This window comes from Eucyclogobius newberryi, unplaced genomic scaffold, assembly GCF_026437365.1.
Source record: "Eucyclogobius newberryi isolate DKJ021-1_F unplaced genomic scaffold, fEucNew1.0.hap1 SCAF_3, whole genome shotgun sequence".
Lineage (NCBI taxonomy): Eukaryota > Metazoa > Chordata > Actinopteri > Gobiiformes > Gobiidae > Eucyclogobius > Eucyclogobius newberryi.
This window is the reverse complement of record NW_027315945.1, coordinates 40226940-40247477: the sequence shown is the minus strand read 5'-3', so window position 1 is coordinate 40247477 and position 20538 is coordinate 40226940. Positions and strand designations below refer to the sequence as shown.

Here is a 20538-nt window from a genome sequence, read left to right as displayed (position 1 = left end):
GGGGACGTTTCTGACGTCGTTTCATGTGACGTTTCGGGGGACATTTGGCTGGGGGATGTTTGGTTTGGGGTAGTTTCGGGGGATGTTTAAGGGGACGTTTCGAGGGTCATTTTGGGGGACATTTGGCTGGGGGACGTTTCGGGGGTTGTTTCAGGGTACGTTTCAGGGTACGTTTTGGGGACGTTTCAGGGTCATTTTGGGGGACATTTGGCTGGGGGACGTTTCGGGGGTTGTTTCAGGGTACGTTTCAGGGTACTTTTCGGGGACGTTTCAGGGGACGTCTCTGGGGACGTTTCGGGGGACGTTTTGGGGGTCTCACCCGTGTGCAGCGAGGTGTTCGTCTCCGGTGGGACGGAGACGTCGCAGCGTCCGCTCTGAGCGTCGCAGAAGCACGAGTCTGAACAGTTACAGCGCTCTGAGCACGAGGGACCGAACGAGCCCGGAGGACACGCTGAGGACAACAAACAACAGGTTACAGCGCCCCCTACAGGCCCCCACAAGGACACTTGCACAGAGACTTCCACAGAGACACTTCCACACTTGCACAGAGACACTTCCACAGAGACACTTCCACACTTGCACAGAGAGACTTCCACAGAGACACTTCCACACTTGCACAGAGACACTTCCACACTTGCACAGAGACACTTCCACACTTGCACAGAGAGACTTCCACAGAGACACTTCCACACTTGCACAGAGACACTTCCACACTTGCACAGAGACACTTCCACAGAGACACAGAGACACTTCCACACTTGCACAGAGACACAGAGACACTTGCACAGAGACACTTCCACACTTGCACAGAGACACAGAGACACTTCCACACTTGCACAGAGACACAGAGACACTTCCACACTTGCACAGAGACACAGAGACACTTCCACACTTGCACAGAGACACTTCCAGAGAGACACAGAGACACTTCCACAAAGACACTTCCACATTTGCAGAGACACTTCCACAGAGACACTTCCACACTTCCACACTTGCACAGAGACACTTCCACACTTGCACAGAGACACTTCCACACTTCCACAGAGACACAGAGACACTTCCACACTTGCACAGAGACACTTCCACACTTCCACAGAGACACAGAGACACTTCCACACTTGCACAGAGACACTTCCACACTGACACAGAGACACTTCTACACTTGCACAGAGACACTTCCACAGAGACACAGAGACACTTCCACACTTGCACAGAGACACTTCCACACTTGCACAGAGACACTTCCACACTTGCACAGAGACACTTCCACACTTCCACAGAGACACAGAGACACTTCCACACTTGCACAGAGACACTTCCACACTGACACAGAGACACTTCCACACTTGCACAGAGACACTTCCACAGAGACACAGAGACACTTCCACACTTGCACAGAGACACAGAGACACTTGCACAGAGACACTTCCACACTTGCACAGAGACACAGAGACACTTCCACACTTGCACAGAGACACAGAGACACTTCCACACTTGCACAGAGACACTTGCACAGAGACACAGAGACACTTCCACACTTGCACAGAGACACTTCCAGAGAGACACAGAGACACTTCCACAAAGACACTTCCACATTTGCAGAGAGACACTTCCACAGAGACACTTCCACACTTCCACACTTGCACAGAGACACAGAGACACTTCCACACTTGCACAGAGACACTTCCACACTTCCACAGAGACACAGAGACACTTCCACACTTGCACAGAGACACTTCCACACTTCCACAGAGACACAGAGACACTTCCACACTTGCACAGAGACACTTCCACACTGACACAGAGACACTTCCACACTTGCACAGAGACACTTCCACAGAGACACTTCCACACTTGCACAGAGACACAGAGACACTTGCACAGAGACACTTCCACACTTCCACACTTGCACAGAGACACAGAGACACTTGCACAGAGACACTTCCACACTTGCACAGAGACACTTCCACACTTCCACAGAGACACAGAGACACATCCACACTTGCACAGAGACACTTCCACAGAGACACTTCCACACTTGCACAGAGACACTTCCACAGAGACACAGAGACACTTCCACACTTGCACAGAGACACAGAGACACTTGCACAGAGACACTTCCACACTTGCACAGAGACACAGAGACACTTCCACACTTGCACAGAGACACAGAGACACTTCCACACTTGCACAGAGACACAGAGACACTTCCACACTTGCACAGAGACACTTGCACAGAGACACTTGCCGTTGTCACACGTGTCTCCGCTGAAGCCTGGAGGACACGAGCAGAACCCGTGCACTGGGTCACATGACCCTCTGAGGCACGAGCAGTTCCGGGTGCAACCGTCACCGAACCGACCGACGGGACAAACTGAAGGACGAGAGAGAGCCACATGAACAACAAAGAGCCACATGAACGACAAAGAGCCACATGAACGACAAAGAGCCACATGAACGACAAAGAGCCACATGAACGACAAAGAGCCACATGAACGACAAAGAGCCACATGAACGACAAAGAGCCACATGAACAACAAAGAGCCACATGAACAACAAAGAGCCACATGAACGACAAAGAGCCACATGAACGACAAAGAGCCACATGAACGACAAAGAGCCACATGAACGACAAAGAGCCACATGAACGACAAAGAGCCACATGAACAACAGAGAGCCACATGAACAACAAAGAGCCACATGAACAACAAAGAGCCACATGAACGACAAAGAGCCACATGAACGACAAAGAGCCACATGAACGACAAAGAGCCACATGAACGACAAAGAGCCACATGAACAACAAAGAGCCACATGAACGACAAAGAGCCACATGAACGACAAAGAGCCACATGAACAACAGAGAGCCACATGAACAACAAAGAGCCACATGAACAACAAAGAGCCACATGAACAACAAAGAGCCACATGAACAACAGAGAGCCACATGAACGACAAAGAGCCACATGAACGACAAAGAGCCACATGAACAACAAAGAGCCACATGAACAACAGAGAGCCACATGAACAACAAAGAGCCACATGAACAACAAAGAGCCACATGAACGACAAAGAGCCACATGAACGACAAAGAGCCACATGAACGACAAAGAGCCACATGAACGACAAAGAGCCACATGAACAACAAAGAGCCACATGAACGACAAAGAGCCACATGAACAACAAAGAGCCACATGAACGACAAAGAGCCACATGAACGACAAAGAGCCACATGAACAACAAAGAGCCACATGAACGACAAAGAGCCACATGAACGACAAAGAGCCACATGAACGACAAAGAGCCACATGAACAACAAAGAGCCACATGAACGACAAAGAGCCACATGAACAACAAAGAGCCACATGAACGACAAAGAGCCACATGAACAACAAAGAGCCACATGAACGACAAAGAGCCACATGAACGACAAAGAGCCACATGAACGACAAAGAGCCACATGAACAACAGAGAGCCACATGAACAACAAAGAGCCACATGAACAACAAAGAGCCACATGAACGACAAAGAGCCACATGAACGACAAAGAGCCACATGAACGACAAAGAGCCACATGAACGACAAAGAGCCACATGAACAACAAAGAGCCACATGAACGACAAAGAGCCACATGAACGACAAAGAGCCACATGAACAACAGAGAGCCACATGAACAACAAAGAGCCACATGAACAACAAAGAGCCACATGAACAACAAAGAGCCACATGAACAACAGAGAGCCACATGAACGACAAAGAGCCACATGAACGACAAAGAGCCACATGAACAACAAAGAGCCACATGAACAACAGAGAGCCACATGAACAACAAAGAGCCACATGAACAACAAAGAGCCACATGAACGACAAAGAGCCACATGAACGACAAAGAGCCACATGAACGACAAAGAGCCACATGAACGACAAAGAGCCACATGAACAACAAAGAGCCACATGAACGACAAAGAGCCACATGAACAACAAAGAGCCACATGAACGACAAAGAGCCACATGAACGACAAAGAGCCACATGAACAACAAAGAGCCACATGAACGACAAAGAGCCACATGAACGACAAAGAGCCACATGAACGACAAAGAGCCACATGAACAACAAAGAGCCACATGAACGACAAAGAGCCACATGAACAACAAAGAGCCACATGAACGACAAAGAGCCACATGAACAACAAAGAGCCACATGAACGACAAAGAGCCACATGAACGACAAAGAGCCACATGAACGACAAAGAGCCACATGAACAACAGAGAGCCACATGAACAACAAAGAGCCACATGAACAACAAAGAGCCACATGAACAACAAAGAGCCACATGAACGACAAAGAGCCACATGAACGACAAAGAGCCACATGAACGACAAAGAGCCACATGAACAACAAAGAGCCACATGAACAACAAAGAGCCACATGAACGACAAAGAGCCACATGAACGACAAAGAGCCACATGAACAACAGAGAGCCACATGAACAACAAAGAGCCACATGAACAACAAAGAGCCACATGAACGACAAAGAGCCACATGAACAACAGAGAGCCACATGAACGACAAAGAGCCACATGAACGACAAAGAGCCACATGAACAACAAAGAGCCACATGAACAACAGAGAGCCACATGAACAACAAAGAGCCACATGAACAACAAAGAGCCACATGAACAACAGAGAGCCACATGAACGACAAAGAGCCACATGAACAACAGAGAGCCAGATGAACTCTCATCTCGTCTGGTGAAGGGTCAGTGTTGTTACCTCGGCTACAGTTGTGTCCGGTCCATCCTGCGTCGCACGCGCATCCGTCTGCAAACACACGGATCAGGATTAGCATTAGCATCAGGATTAGCATCAGGTTTAGCATCAGGATTAGCATGAGTGCAGGTGCTCGCTGTGAGTGCAGGTGCTCGCGGTGCGTGCGGGTGCTCGCGGTGCGTGCGGGTGCTCGCGGTCAGTGCGGGTGCTCGCGGTGAGTGCAGGTGCTCGCTGTGAGTGCGGGTGCTCGCAGTGCGTGTGGTGCGTGCGGGTGCTCGCGGTGAGTGCAGGTGCTCGCTGTGAGTGCGGGTGCTCGCAGTGCGTGTGGTGCGTGCGGGTGCTCGCGGTGAGTGTAGACCCTTGCTGTGAGTGCGGGTGCTCGCGGTGAGTGCGGGTGCTCGCTGTGAGTGCGGGCGCTCGCTGTGAGTGCAGGTGCTCGCGGTGAGTGCAGGTGCTCGCAGTGAATGCAGGTGCTCGCGGTGAGTGCAGGTGCTCGTTGTGAGTGCAGATGCTCGCGGTGAGTGTAGACCCTTGCTGTGAGTGCGGGTGCTCGCGGTGAGTGCGGGTGCTCGCTGTGAGTGCGGGCGCTCGCTGTGAGTGCAGGTGCTCGCGGTGAGTGCAGGTGCTCGCAGTGAATGCAGGTGCTCGCTGTGAGTGCAGGTGCTCGCGGTGAGTGCAGGTGCTCGCAGTGAGTGTAGGCCCTCGCTGTGAGTGCGGGTGCTTACCGTGAGTGCAGACTCCGTGGGCTCCGCAGCCGTCCCGCTCACACTGGGCTCGCTCACACATGGTTCCACTCCAGCCGCGCTCACAGTTGCAGCGCCCGGCCTCACAGCGACCGCGTTCACCACAGTCTGCCTCACAGCGACGAGGGTGGACACACAGCACAGTGGAGACGGCCCGAGCACAGCGCCACCTGCTGTCAGACGCACTGAAGGGGCCAGACCGGAGATCACTACAACTGTGTGCTAACGTTAGCATGTCGGAGGAAAGCTAGCTTTTGTTCATGTGTCGTTCCCTCTGCTGCCAGCAGATGGAGCCAGAGTTACTGTCCTTTAAAGTCAGGATTAAAGGACAACGAATACTGCAGAGTATTTGACCTTTAGTTGAAATACTTAAGAACAAATTGTGTTTAAATGTGTTTCAGTGGTCAGAGGGGTCAGGGTCTCACCAGTGGTCAGAGGGGTCAGGGTCTCACCAGTGGTCAGAGTCTCACCAGTGGTCAGAGGTCAGAGTCTCACCAGTGGTCAGAGGGGTCAGGGTCTCACCAGTGGTCAGAGGGGTCAGGGTCTCACCAGTGGTCAGAGTCTCACCAGTGGTCAGAGTCTCACCAGTGGTCAGAGGGGTCAGGGTCTCACCAGTGGTCAGAGGGGTCAGGGTCTCACCAGTGGTCAGAGGGGTCAGGGTCTCACCAGTGGTCAGAGTCTCACCAGTGGTCAGAGTCTCACCAGTGGTCAGAGGGGTCAGGGTCTCACCAGTGGTCAGAGGGGTCAGGGTCTCACCAGTGGTCAGAGGGGTCAGGGTCTCACCAGTGGTCAGAGGTCAGAGTCTCACCAGTGGTCAGAGGGGTCAGGGTCTCACCAGTGGTCAGAGTCTCACCAGTGGTCAGAGGTCAGAGTCTCACCAGTGGTCAGAGGGGTCAGGGTCTCACCAGTGGTCAGAGGGGTCAGGGTCTCACCAGTGGTCAGAGGTCAGAGTCTCACCAGTGGTCAGGGTCTCACCAGTGGTCAGAGGGGTCAGGGTCTCACCAGTGGTCAGAGGGGTAGCTGGCCAGAGTCCCGTTCTTCACAAACGTCGAGGAGCCGCCTCCGTCCAGGTTTATGGCATTAATCACTCCGTTCTCCTTCAGGAAGTCGGCCATTTCCCACAGATTCATCCTGAAACACAAAGACCCTCACAGAGAGCGCAGACCCTCACAGCGAGCGCGGACACTCACAGCGAGCGCAGACCCTCACAGAGAGCGCAGACCCTCACAGAGAGCGCAGACCCTCACAGCGAGCGCAGACCCTCACAGCGAGCGCAGACCCTCACAGCGAGCGCGGACCCTCACAGCGAGCGCAGACCAGTCTGACCCTCACAGTGAGCGCAGACCAGTCTGACCCTCACAGCGAGCGCGGACCCTCACAGAGAGCGCGGACACTCACAGCGAGAGCAGACCCTCACAGCGAGCGCAGACCCTCACAGCGAGCGCAGACCCTCACAGCGAGCGCGGACCCTCACAGCGAGCGCAGACCAGTCTGACCCTCACAGCGAGCGCAGACCAGTCTGACCCTCACAGCGAGCGCAGACCAGTCTGACCCTCACAGCGAGCGCAGACCAGTCTGACCCTCACAGCGAGCGCGGACCCTCACAGAGAGCGCAGACCCTCACAGAGAGCGCAGACCCTCACAGCGAGCGCGGACCCTCACAGCGAGCGCAGACCCTCACAGCGAGCGCGGACCCTCACAGCGAGCGCAGCCCCTCACAGCGAGCGCAGACCAGTCTGACCCTCACAGAGAGCGCAGACCCTCACAGCGAGAGCAGACCCTCACAGCGAGCGCAGACCCTCACAGCGAGCGCGGACCCTCACAGAGAGCGCAGACCCTCACAGAGAGCGCAGACCAGTCTGACCCTCACAGCGAGCGCGGACCCTCACAGCGAGCGCAGCCCCTCACAGCGAGCGCAGACCAGTCTGACCCTCACAGAGAGCGCGGACCCTCACAGCGAGCGCAGCCCCTCACAGCGAGCGCAGACCAGTCTGACCCTCACAGAGAGCGCAGACCCTCACAGCGAGAGCAGACCCTCACAGCGAGAGCAGACCCTCACAGCGAGCGCAGACCCTCACAGCGAGCGCGGACCCTCACAGCGAGCGCGGACCCTCACAGCGAGCGCAGACCCTCACAGCGAGCGCGGACCCTCACAGCGAGCGCGGACCCTCACAGCGACTCTCACCCTCTGCGTTCAGTCTGTCCATCGACCTGCACCAGCAGCACGCGGCCCTGAGCGTCGTGGCCCACGGCCGTGCGAGCGGAAACCACATTCACGAAGTGATGCAGCGAGCCTGGACAAGAGGGAGGAGTTATGTGAGGAGGAGGAGCAGGAGGAGCAACAAGAGGAGCAGGAGCAGCAGGAGGAGGAGCGGGAGAAGCAGGAGCAAGAAGAGGAGTGGGAGGAGGAGGAGCAGGAGGAGTAGCAGGAGGAGGAGCAGGAGCAGCAGGAGGAGGAGCAGGAGCAGCAGGAGGAGCAGGAGCAACAAGAGGAGCAGGAGGAACAGGAGGAAGAGTTGGAGGAGCAGGAGGAGGAGCAGGAGGAGGAGCTTTAGTACCGGTCTCCTGGGTCTCGTCACATTCAGCCTTCAGACTCTGGTTAATATAAACCTGTCCATCTCTGAGCAGCCACACCACTCCACTGACCAACTGGACAAACGGGTTCTCCTGGTCCAGAACCTCCTCCTCAGACAGATACCTGCAGGAGAAGAGGAGGAGGAGAAGAGGAGGAGAGAGAGAGGAGAAGAGGAGGAGAGAGAGAGAGAGAGGAGGAGAGAGAGGAGGAGAGAGAGAGAGAGAGGAGGAGAGAGAGAGAAGAGGAGGAGAGAGAGGAGGAGAGGAGGAGAGAGAGAGAGAGGAGGAGAGAGAGAGAGGAGAGGAGGAGAGAGAGAGGAGGAGAGAGAGGAGGAGAGAGAGAGAAAGGAGAAGAGAGAGAGGAGGAGAGAGAGAGGAGGAGAGAGAGAGAGGAGAGGAGAGGAGAGGAGAGGAGAGGAGAGGAGAGAGAGAGAGAGAGGAGGAGAGAGAGAGAGAGAGGAGGAGAGAGAGAGAGAGAGGAGGAGAGAGAGAGAAGAGGAGGAGAGAGAGGAGGAGAGGAGGAGAGAGAGAGGAGGAGAGAGAGAGAAAGGAGAAGAGAGAGAGGAGGAGAGAGAGAGGGGAGAGGAGAGGAGAGGAGAGGAGAGGAGAGGAGAGGAGAGGAGAGGAGAGGAGAGGAGAGGAGAGGAGAGGAGAGGAGAGGAGAGGAGAGGAGAGGAGAGGAGAGAGAGAGAGAGAGAGAGAGAGAGAGAGAGAGAGAGAGAGAGAGAGAGAGAGAGAGAGAGAGAGAGAGAGAGAGAGAGGTTTTTAGGACACCTCATTTTGACTTTATTTGGTGTTTTTGAACCTCTAAAGTCCTTGAAAAAGTTGTAGTTAAACAGCTTTGTCGCCCCCTAGAGGACATAGTAGAAAAAGCTTCAGTTGTTTCATCTGGACTCAGTTTGAAAAAATAGACGTTTCGACTCTCATCCAAGAGTCATTGTCAATAACAGAATTTAGATCGAGAACTCCGATATTAACACTGTTCTGTGGTAAGACCCGCCCATTGGGAGGAGCCTTCCTGAAGTAGAAAGAGTTGTTTGTTTCAACAGAAACTCCCCCCTTGTATCTACCGAGCCTATTCAACCCTTTAATGGGCTATTAAATCCTCTTTGTCTTAGTGAGACCCTGGCTCAACCACCCTGAGGACCTGATTAACATCTGAATGTCCTGGTCCTGGTCTTCTACCTTTCCAGGGGTTCAGTAACCCATTATAAATAACAGGAAGATGAAACCTAAGCCCTCCATTTCTGTTTAAAGAAGGTTTTTCTTTTTTAACAAAAATAGCTTCCTTAACTCCTCTTTCAAACCGTCTTTTCTCCTGCTTCAAACCTTCACCTCACCGTCTTCAAACGAGTGATTAGAGGCTTCAAGATGGAGATGCACGGCACTCTGAGGTCCTGAACTTGTATTTCTTCTGTGCTGATAGAGCCTCTTGTGTAGAGGCTGTTTAGTCTCACTATGTAACGTTCTTTACAGCTTTCTTCACTGTCCCTAGAGGACAATCACTTATGTCAGGTTTTCCAGTCAGTGTTCAGAGCCCACCACGGCAGGGTTCAGAGCCCACCACGGCAGGGTTCAGAGCCCACCACAGCAGGGTTCAGAGCCCACCACGGCAGGGTCCAGAGCCCACCACGGCAGGGTTCAGAGCCCACCACAGCAGGGTTCAGAGCCCACCACGGCAGGGTCCAGAGCCCACCACGGCAGGGTTCAGAGCCCACCACGGCAGGGTCCAGAGCCCACCACGGCAGGGTTCAGAGCCCACCACGGCAGGGTCCAGAGCCCACCACGGCAGGGTCCAGAGCCCACCACAGCAGGGTTCAGAGCCCACCACAGCAGGGTCCAGAGCCCACCACAGCAGGGTTCAGAGCCCACCACAGCAGGGTTCAGAGCCCACCACAGCAGGGTTCAGAGGCCCCGCCCTCCTCTGATTTACATCCTATTTATCTGATATTTACCCGTTTGTTCATGTAAACCAGAGCTCCTCCCCTTGTTCTAAAGTCACTTACGGTGTGCCACAGGGGTCAGTATTGGGTCCAATTCTGTTTCCTCTTTATATGCTGCCGTTAGGTCACATGATCAAGTCACATGATCAGGTCACATGATCAGGTCACATGATCAGGTCACATGATCAGAGCGATCAAGTACAGACTTAGTGCTTGTGTGAAGGAGATAAAAACCTGGAGGACACTTAATGATCTGCTTCTTAACCCTGAACAAACCGAGGTCATTGTGCTGGAGGTCATTGTGCTGGAGGTCATTGTGCTGGAGGTCATTGTGCTGGAGGTCATTGTGCTGGAGGTCATTGTGCTGGAGGTCATTGTGCTGGAGGTGAAGCCTCCAGTTCTACTGTAAGAAACCTCAGAGTCCGGCCTAAAAGTGAAGCTGAAAAACGTCTCCTGCATTTGTAACGTCTAGATTCTCTTGTAACTCCTGCTCACAGCGTGTCCTAAAAGCTCCATAAAAAGCTTTAACTGGTTCAAAATGCTGCAGCAAGATTACAAACAGGAACAAAAAGAAGAGAGCACATTACACCGGTGCTGGAGTCTCTTCACTGGCTCCTGTCCAGTTTAGAATCACATTTAAACTCCTCCTCCTGACTTACAGAGCCATAAATGACATGGCCCCTCCCACCTCAAAGATGCTATAGAACCATCTCATCCAAATCCCAGAAGTCTCTAAAAGCACAGTATGAGGTCGAGCGTTCTGGTGGTCCCAGAAGTCTCTAAAAGCACAGTATGAGGTCGAGCGTTCTGGTGGTCCCAGAAGTCTCTAAAAGCACAGTATGAGGTTGTTCTGGCAGCCTCAAGTTCTCACCCGATCACAAGGCTGCCATCCCGCCTCACTCCAAACTGAGCGTTCTGGACGCCGCCGCTCTTCACGATGCGCCCGTCGCTCACCACGTTCCCCAGACACCGTCCCGTCGCCGTGTAGAAGAAACCGGCGTTCTGGGCGTAAACGCAGCCTCCTGATTGGGCGGTGAGCTCCACCGGGGACAAGCTGTTCAGCCCACAGCCGCCGACGCCTCCGGGCTCCAGCACCGAGAGCGTCCTGAGCGGGTCCTGCACCACCGTCATGTGACCTGCAGGGTCAGGGGGAGCAGGGAGGTCAGGGGAGCAGGGAGGTCAGGGGGAGCAGGGAGGTCAGGGGGAGCAGGGAGGTCAGGGGGAGCAGGGAGGTCAGGGGGAGCAGGGAGGTCAAGGGGAGCAGGGAGGTCAGGGGGAGCAGGGAGGTCAGGGGGAGCAGGGAGGTCAGGGGGAGCAGGGGGGGTCAAGGGGAGCAGGGGGGGTCAAGGGGAGCAGGGGGAGCAGGGAGGTCAGGGGGAGCAGGGACAGGACAGTTTACAGTTCACATTTCTACAGACGACTTCAGCAGCTCCTGAGTTATTAAACTTTATGAATATTCAGTTATTAATATTGCTGTTTTCTAATGAAGTCTCGACAGTGGGAGGTTCTGTTGCCGTGGCAGCAGCGACGCCCTCTTGTGGAGAAACCCCAGACTGCAGTGTTTCATGTGACTTATGGGACGTTTGTGTCCTGATAATGCAGAGAACTGGAGGCTGCAGGAGGAACTGCACATGTGACCGAGCGTGAAATGGAGCTCTAAATACAGACAGACTGACCGTAGACCCAGCGAGGGCCCTTCACGCCCGCCGCACCCGCCGCACCCGCCACGTCCGTCACAAACACTCTGGGCTGGGCCTCGGCTCCGCTCTGAGACGAGTCGGAGCGCCAGGTCTCATGGGTGCTGTTCCCGTGGACCAGAGGCTGACAGTCTCTGACGTGACGATGGGAGTGAGCCGGGCCGTGAGCACCGGAGTACGGCAGCAGGAGGTCCAGACCGGGCGTGAGGAGGTCCAAACCAGGTCTGTGGAGGAGAAACACGTTAAACCAGGTCCAAACCGGGTGTGAGGAGGTCCAAACCAGGTCAAACCAGGTCTGAGGAGGTCCAAACCAGGTCAAACCAGGTCTGAGGAGGTCCAACACTTTAAACCAGGTCTAAATTGCAGTAATACTGATTATTTTGCGTCAAACAGCGCCATCTTGTGTCCTCAGAATGAAGCAGAAATGACATTTACCTCACAATTTGCCTCAAAAAGAAACTATCAACGAACAATCCAACTAATTATCATTATTAATTATCATTATTAATTATAACTAAGACTTACTTCATTAAAGGACTCGAACAAAAGCACTTTAGAGTCTTTAAAATGAATTCGGAACTAAATGAAATAAACCATGACATTTTAAGTGATTAACTACTAAAGATGTAAAAGGTTAATAACGATCAATAAGCAAAGACTTTGTCACTTATTGTTTTTTAATCCCAGTTTGACTTTTGGAAACATTTGTGAGTTTGTGATGCTTTTATTGTTCTATTGACTTTAGAACTTTGAGCCACAAAAACTCAACTTTGCACCAAATTCCACAGACTTTTTTCAAATTCCGCCGACTTTTTCAAATCATTCTCAAATATGAACCACAGTAACACCATTTCACGGAATTATTTAGTCATTTGAAAAGATTAAAGTTGAGAAAAAGCGGGATTTGTCGGTGAACTCGTCAGTTAAAGCCGTTAGCCGTTAGCCGCAGTTAGCTCCGGAGCACCTGGACACTCACCGCGGGGTTTGCGCCGCGCGAAGCCGGACACAGAGCACCAACAGCGGCCACACGAACCGGAGCCAGACCGCGGCCATAAGCGGAGGAAGAGTGACCGGCGGTGGTGCTCTCTGCCCCGGCTCCAGCCTTCATCCACCGGCGGCGGAGGAACCACAAGTGTGAAGCAACCTCAAGAAAGACATGTACTTCCGGTGCGCTACTACAAAATAAAGCTCAAAAACATTCATCGTTGGACCATTTAAAACTCAGTAAAAGGCAAAGTAACACATTGTTGTTCGTTATAAAGAAATTTACACCTCATCCCAGTTAATCGTTGGTTACAGTTTACTTTACTTTTGGCTTCATTGCACAATTTTGCAGATGATTTAGTGTTTCTGATTGAAGGGGGTTTATTAATCAACAATAGGAATACTCAAATTTCATTCAAAGTAACAGTAAAACAAATCTGATATATGATAACCTTTTATTGTGAAATCTGGTTGAACGTGTTCCTGCGGAGCTGCAGGAACGTGACGCAGACTGATCACATGACTAAAACTTCCGCGTGGCTCTGAGCAACACGTCATCTGTCAAACTGTCAAACGAGTCTTAGAAATACAATATGGAGATTAAATAATGATCTCGCTGTATTTTTATGAGAAATTTTTAAAATTAACGATTTTTTTAACATGTATATTACTAAACTAATTTATAATTGTTATAAATTGTGTTTTAAATGCACAATTTAATTGTGTAATTATATATATATATATATATATATATATATATATATATATATATATAAAAATAACTGCAGGATGCAAGGGGACAGCATCTTGACTCATTCTCTGTCGTTCTTTCTCTCCCTCTTTCTTTTTTTTTGCGGTGTGCCGAAGAACGCTTTGAAGACGCACAACTACAGAAGACGTACAATTACAGAAGACGCACAACTACAGAAGACGTACAATTACAGAAGACGTACAACTACAGAAGACGTACAACTACAGAAGACGTACAACTGCAGAAGACGCACAACTACAGAAGACGTTACAACTACAGAAGACGCACAACTACAGAAGACGTACAATTACAGAAGACGTACAACTACAGAAGACGTACAACTACAGAAGACGTACAACTGCAGAAGACGCACAACTACAGAAGACGTTACAACTACAGAAGACGCACAACTACAGAAGACGTACAACTACAGAAGACGTACAACTACAGAAGACGTACAACTACAGAAGACGTACAACTACAGAAGACGTACAACTACAGAAGACGTACAACTACAGAAGACGTACAACTGCAGAAGACGCACAATTACAGAAGACGCACAACTACAGAAGACGTACAATTACAGAAGACGCACAACTACAGAAGACGTACAATTACAGAAGACGTACAACTACAGAAGACGTACAACTACAGAAGACGTACAACTACAGAAGACGTACAACTACAGAAGACGCACAATTACAGAAGACGCACAATTACAGAAGACGTACAACTACAGAAGACGCACAACTACAGAAGACGTACAACTACAGAAGACGTACAACTACAGAAGACGTACAACTACAGAAGACGTACAACTGCAGAAGACGCACAATTACAGAAGACGCACAATTACAGAAGACGCACAATTACAGAAGACGTACAACTACAGAAGACGTACAACTGCAGAAGACGCACGACTACAGAAGACGTACGACTACAGAAGACGCACAACTACAGAAGACGTACAACTACAGAAGACGTACAACTACAGAAGACGTACAACTACAGAAGACGCACAACTACAGAAGACGTACAACTACAGAAGACGTACAACTACAGAAGACGTACAACTGCAGAAGACGCACAATTACAGAAGACGCACAATTACAGAAGACGCACAATTACAGAAGACGTACAACTACAGAAGACGCACAATTACAGAAGACGTACAACTACAGAAGACGTACAACTACAGAAGACGTACAACTACAGAAGACGTACAACTACAGAAGACGCACAATTACAGAAGACGCACAATTACAGAAGACGTACAACTACAGAAGACGTACAACTACAGAAGACGTACAACTACAGAAGACGTACAACTACAGAAGACGTACAACTGCAGAAGACGCACAATTACAGAAGACGCACAATTACAGAAGACGCACAATTACAGAAGACGTACAACTACAGAAGACGCACAATTACAGAAGACGTACAACTGCAGAAGACGTACAACTACAGAAGACGTACGACTACATAAGACGTACAACTACAGAAGACGTACAATTACAGAAGACGTACGACTACAGAAGACGCACAACTACAGAAGACGTACGACTACAGAAGACGTACAACTACAGAAGACGTACAACTACAGAAGACGTACAACTACAGAAGACGTACGACTACAGAAGACGTACGACTACAGAAGACGTACGACTACATAAGACGTACAACTACAGAAGACGTACGACTACAGAAGACGTACGACTACAGAAGACGTACAACTACAGAAGACGTACAACTACAGAAGACGTACAACTACAGAAGACGTACAACTACAGAAGACGCACAACTACAGAAGACGTACGACTACAGAAGACGTACGACTACAGAAGACGTACGACTACAGAAGACGCACAACTACAGAAGACGTACGACTACAGAAGACGTACGACTACAGAAGACGTACGACTACAGAAGACGTACGACTACAGTGGGTGGCGATAAATGCACCTTTTCAGTTGGCTGCTAACCGCCATTAAAAGTATCACAACAGATATGACACAGGTAGAGGTGATGTCACAGCTGTTACCATAGCAACCAGACTGTAAACAAGAGCCAAACTCCACATAAATGACAACAGTTCTGATCTGACACACAAAAATACCATAAAACACCTTTATTTAGTCCAACCATGGTTTAAACTGTCTCTGTGTCGCACGCTGATGACATCACAGAGGGATTCAGCTCTACTTCCTGTAAACCCACAGGCCGTAAATATACATTATTTCTACACTGACTTTCTCGTTTCCTGTGCATTCCTGATTTTATTCTTTATTGTATTGATTCCAAAAGGCTTGACATCGACATCTCCTTTTACAGAAATAACGCACATGTCTTTACGACGAGAGAGGGGGAAATGCATTTATTAAAAGTCTTATACAAAAGGAATGATCCACGTCGGGAAATAAAACATTTGTACATTTGAATTTACACTTCAGAGAGTTGAATGTGCGGCTCGATGCAAAGATCTGACCCGTCCAAACACACGTTAAAAAGAGTTTTTATTCAATATGACTGAGTACATTCATACGGCTCGAGTGACAAGAGGATAAAGACTCTTTACGACAAGATAAAGACTCTTTACGACAAGATAAAGACTCTTTACATAAAGACTCTTTACGACAAGATAAAGACTCTTTACATAGACTCTTTACGACAAAGATAAACTCTTTACATAAAGAATCTTTACGGCAAGATAAAGACTCTTTACAGCGAGATAATGACTCTTTACGACAAGATAAAGACTCTTTACAACGAGATAATGACTCTTTACGACAAGATAAAGACTCTTTACAATGAGATAATGACTATTTACGTCAAGATAAAGACTCTTTACATAAAGACTCTTTACGACAAGAAAAAGACTCTTTACAACGAGATAAAGACTCTTTACGACAAGACAAAGACTCTTTACAAAGACTCTTTACGACAAGATAAAGACTCTTTACAATGAGATAAAGACTCTTTACGACAAGATAAACTCTTTACAAAAAGACTCTTTACAACAAGATAAAGACTCTTTACGACAAGATGAACTCTTTACATAAAGACTCTTTACAACAAGATAAAGACTCTTTACGACAAGATAAAGACTCTTTACATAAAGACTCTTTACAACAAGATAAAGACTCTTTACGACAAGATGAACTCTTTACATAAATACTCTTTGAAACAAGATAAAGACTCTTTACGACAAGATAAAGACTCTTTACATAAAGACTCTTTACAACAAGATAAAGACTCTTTACGAAAGATAAAGACTCTTTACATAAAGACTCTTTACGAAAAGATAAAGACTCTTTACAACAAGATAAAGACTCTTTACGACAAGATGAACTCTTAACATAAAGACTCTTTGAAACAAGATAAAGACTCTTTTTACGACAAGATAAAGACTCTTTACATAAAGACTCTTTACAACAAGATAAAGACTCTTTACAACAAGACAAAGACTCTTTACATAGAGACTCTTTACGACAAGATAAAGACTCTTTACAACAAGATAAAGACTCTTTACGACAAGATAAAGACTCTTTACGACAAGATAAAGACTCTTTACATAAAGACTCTTGACAACAAGATAAAGACTCTTTACGACAAGATGAACTCTTTACATAAAGACTCTTTACATAAAGACTCTTTACGACAAGATAAAGACTCTTTACATAGACTCTTTACGACAAAGATAAACTCTTTACATAAAGAATCTTTACGGCAAGATAAAGACTCTTTACAGCGAGATAATGACTCTTTACGACAAGATAAAGACTCTTTACAATGAGATAATGACTCTTTACATCAAGATAAAGACTCTTTACAACGAGATAATGACTCTTTACGACAAGATAAAGACTCTTTACAATGAGATAATGACTACGTCAAGATAAAGACTCTTTACATAAAGACTCTTTACGACAAGAAAAAGACTCTTTACAACGAGATAAAGACTCTTTACGACAAGACAAAGACTCTTTACAAAGACTCTTTACGACAAGATAAAGACTCTTTACAATGAGATAAAGACTCTTTACGACAAGATAAACTCTTTACAAAAAGACTCTTTACAACAAGATAAAGACTCTTTACGACAAGATGAACTCTTTACATAAAGACTCTTTACAACAAGATAAAGACTCTTTACGACAAGATAAAGACTCTTTACATAAAGACTCTTTACGACAAGATAAAGACTCTTTACGACAAGATGAACTCTTTACATAAATACTCTTTGAAACAAGATAAAGACTCTTTACGACAAGATAAAGACTCTTTACATAAAGACTCTTTACAACAAGATAAAGACTCTTTACGACAAGATAAAGACTCTTTACATAAAGACTCTTTACGAAAAGATAAAGACTCTTTACAACAAGATAAAGACTCTTTACGACAAGATGAACTCTTAACATAAAGACTCTTTGAAACAAGATAAAGACTCTTTTTACGACAAGATAAAGACTCTTTACATAAAGACTCTTTACGACAAGATAAAGACTCTTTACAACAAGATAAAGACTCTTTACGACAAGATAAAGACTCTTTACGACAAGATAAAGACTCTTTACGACAAGATAAAGACTCTTTACAACAAGATAAAGACTCTTTACATAAAGACTCTTGACAACAAGATAAAGACTCTTTACGACAAGATGAACTCTTACAACAAGATAAAGACTCTTTACGACAAGATAAAGACTCTTTACGACAAGATAAAGACTCTTTACGACAAGATAAAGACTCTTTACGACAAGATAAAGACTCTTTACATAAAGACTCTTGACAACAAGATAAAGACTCTTTACGACAAGATGAACTCTTTACATAAAGACTCTTTACAACAAGATAAAGACTCTTTACGACAAGATAAAGACTCTTTACATAAAGACTCTTTACATCAAGATAAAGACTCTTTACGACAAGATAAAGACTCTTTACATAAAGACTCTTTACATCAAGATAAAGACTCTTTACGACAAGATAAAGACTCTTTACAACAAGATAAAGACTCTTTACGACAAGATGAACTCTTTACAACAAGATAAAGACTCTTTACGACAAGATAAAGACTCTACATAAAGACTCTTTACAACAAGATAAAGACTCTTTACGACAAGATAAAGACTCTTTACATAAAGACTCTTTACGACAAGATAAAGACTCTTTACAACGAGATAAAGACTCTTTACGACGAGATAAAGACTTTACGACAAGACAAAGACTCTTTACATAGACTCTTTACGACAAGATAAAGACTCTTTACGACCAGATAAAGCCTCTTTACGACAAGATAAAGACTCTTTACATAAAGACTCTTTACAACAAGATAAAGACTCTTTACGACAAGATAAAGACTCTTTACATAAAGACTCTTTACGACAAGATAAAGACTCTTTACAACAAGATAAAGACTCTTTACGACGAGATAAAGACTCTTTACTTAAAGACTCTTTACGACAAGATAAAGACTCTTTACGACGAGATAAAGACTCTTTACATAAAGACTTTACGACAAGATAAAGACTCTTTACAACAAGATAAAGACTCTTTACGACGAGATAAAGACTCTTTACTTAAAGACTCTTTACGACAAGATAAAGACTCATTACGACGAGATAAAGACTCTTTACATAAAGACTCTTTACGACAAGATAAAGACTCTTTACGACGAGATAAAGACTCTTTACTTAAAGACTCTTTACGACAAGATAAAGACTCTTTACGACGAGATAAAGACTCTTTACATAAAGACTCTTTACGACAAGATAAAGACTCTTTACATAAAGACTCTTTACGACAAGATAAAGACTCTTTATATAAAGACTCTTTACAACAAGATAAAGACTCTTTACAGCGAGATAAAGACTCTTTACATAAAGACTCTTTACGACAAGATAAAGACTCTTTACATAGACTCTTTACGACAAGATAAACTCTTTACATAAAGAATCTTTACGGCAAGATAAAGACTCTTTACAGCGGGATAATGACTCTTTACGACAGGATAAAGACTCTTTACAACGAGATAATGACTCTTTACAACAAGATAAAGACTCTTTACAACGAGATAATGACTCTTTACATCAAGATAAAGACTCTTTACATAAAGACTCTTTACGACAAGAAAAAGACTCTTTACAACGAGATAATGACTCTTTACATCAAGATAAAGACTCTTTACATAAAGACTCTTTACGACAAGACAAAGACTCTTTACATAGACTCTTTACGACAAGATAAAGACTCTTTACAACAAGATAAAGACTCTTTACGACAAGATAAAGACTCTTTACAACAAGATAAAGACTCTTTACGACGAGATAAAGACTCTTTACATAAAGACTCTTTACGACAAGATAAAGACTCATTACGTCGAAATAAAGACTCTTTACATAAAGACTCTTTACAATGAGATAGACTCTTTACGACAAGATAAAGACTCTTTACAACGAGAAAAAGACTTTACGACGAGGTAACAGTCGTGTTCGGAGCTTAAACAAGAAAGGATAAATAACACAAATATTGACATTTAATAATAAGACACGAATAACACTTTGACCAGTTCTGATTATTGTGATTGTCGACGCCAAGTTTCACCCGTAAACGACGGAACAAAACGTTACAAACACGCGGAAGTACAAAAATAACCTCTTTCACGCTATGTACAGGGTCAGACGCCTCCTGCTGGTGACGCCTCCCGCTGGTTACGCCTCCCGCTGGTGCCGCAGACGCCTCCCGCTGGTGCCGCAGACGCCTCCCGCTGGTGCCGCAGACGCCTCCCGCTGGTGCAGCAGGACGCCTCCCGCTGGTGCCGCAGACGCCTCCCGCTGGTGCCGCAGACGCCTCCCGCTGGTGCCGAAGACGCCTCCCGCTGGTGCCGCAGACGCCTCCCGCTGGTGCCGCAGACGCCTCCCGCTGGTGCCGCAGACGCCTCCCGCTGGTGCCGCAGACGCCTCCCGCTGGTGCCGCAGACGCCTCCCGCTGGTGCCGCAGACGCCTCCCGCTGGTGCCGAAGACGCCTCCCGCTGGTGCCGCAGACGCCTCCCGCTGGTGCCGCAGACGC

General features: G+C 47.4%; 1 protein-coding gene across 1 annotated transcript in view; it reads right to left on the bottom strand.

The window, feature by feature from the left end:
- nagpa (N-acetylglucosamine-1-phosphodiester alpha-N-acetylglucosaminidase) overlaps positions 1 to 12854 on the bottom strand; it is a 16748-nt gene extending 3894 nt beyond the window's left edge. The window contains exons 1-9 of the mRNA XM_072461035.1: positions 12705 to 12854; positions 11708 to 11952; positions 10903 to 11167; positions 8073 to 8212; positions 7700 to 7808; positions 6517 to 6645; positions 5497 to 5699; positions 4775 to 4822; positions 320 to 451 (exon numbers count right to left, since the gene is read on the bottom strand). Coding sequence (XP_072317136.1) covers positions 320 to 451; positions 4775 to 4822; positions 5497 to 5699; positions 6517 to 6645; positions 7700 to 7808; positions 8073 to 8212; positions 10903 to 11167; positions 11708 to 11952; positions 12705 to 12781 — 1348 coding nt within the window. The 5' untranslated portion in view covers positions 12782 to 12854. The remainder of the gene's footprint in view (positions 1 to 319; positions 452 to 4774; positions 4823 to 5496; positions 5700 to 6516; positions 6646 to 7699; positions 7809 to 8072; positions 8213 to 10902; positions 11168 to 11707; positions 11953 to 12704) is intronic.
- Between the last annotated feature and the right edge of the window lie 7684 nt (positions 12855 to 20538).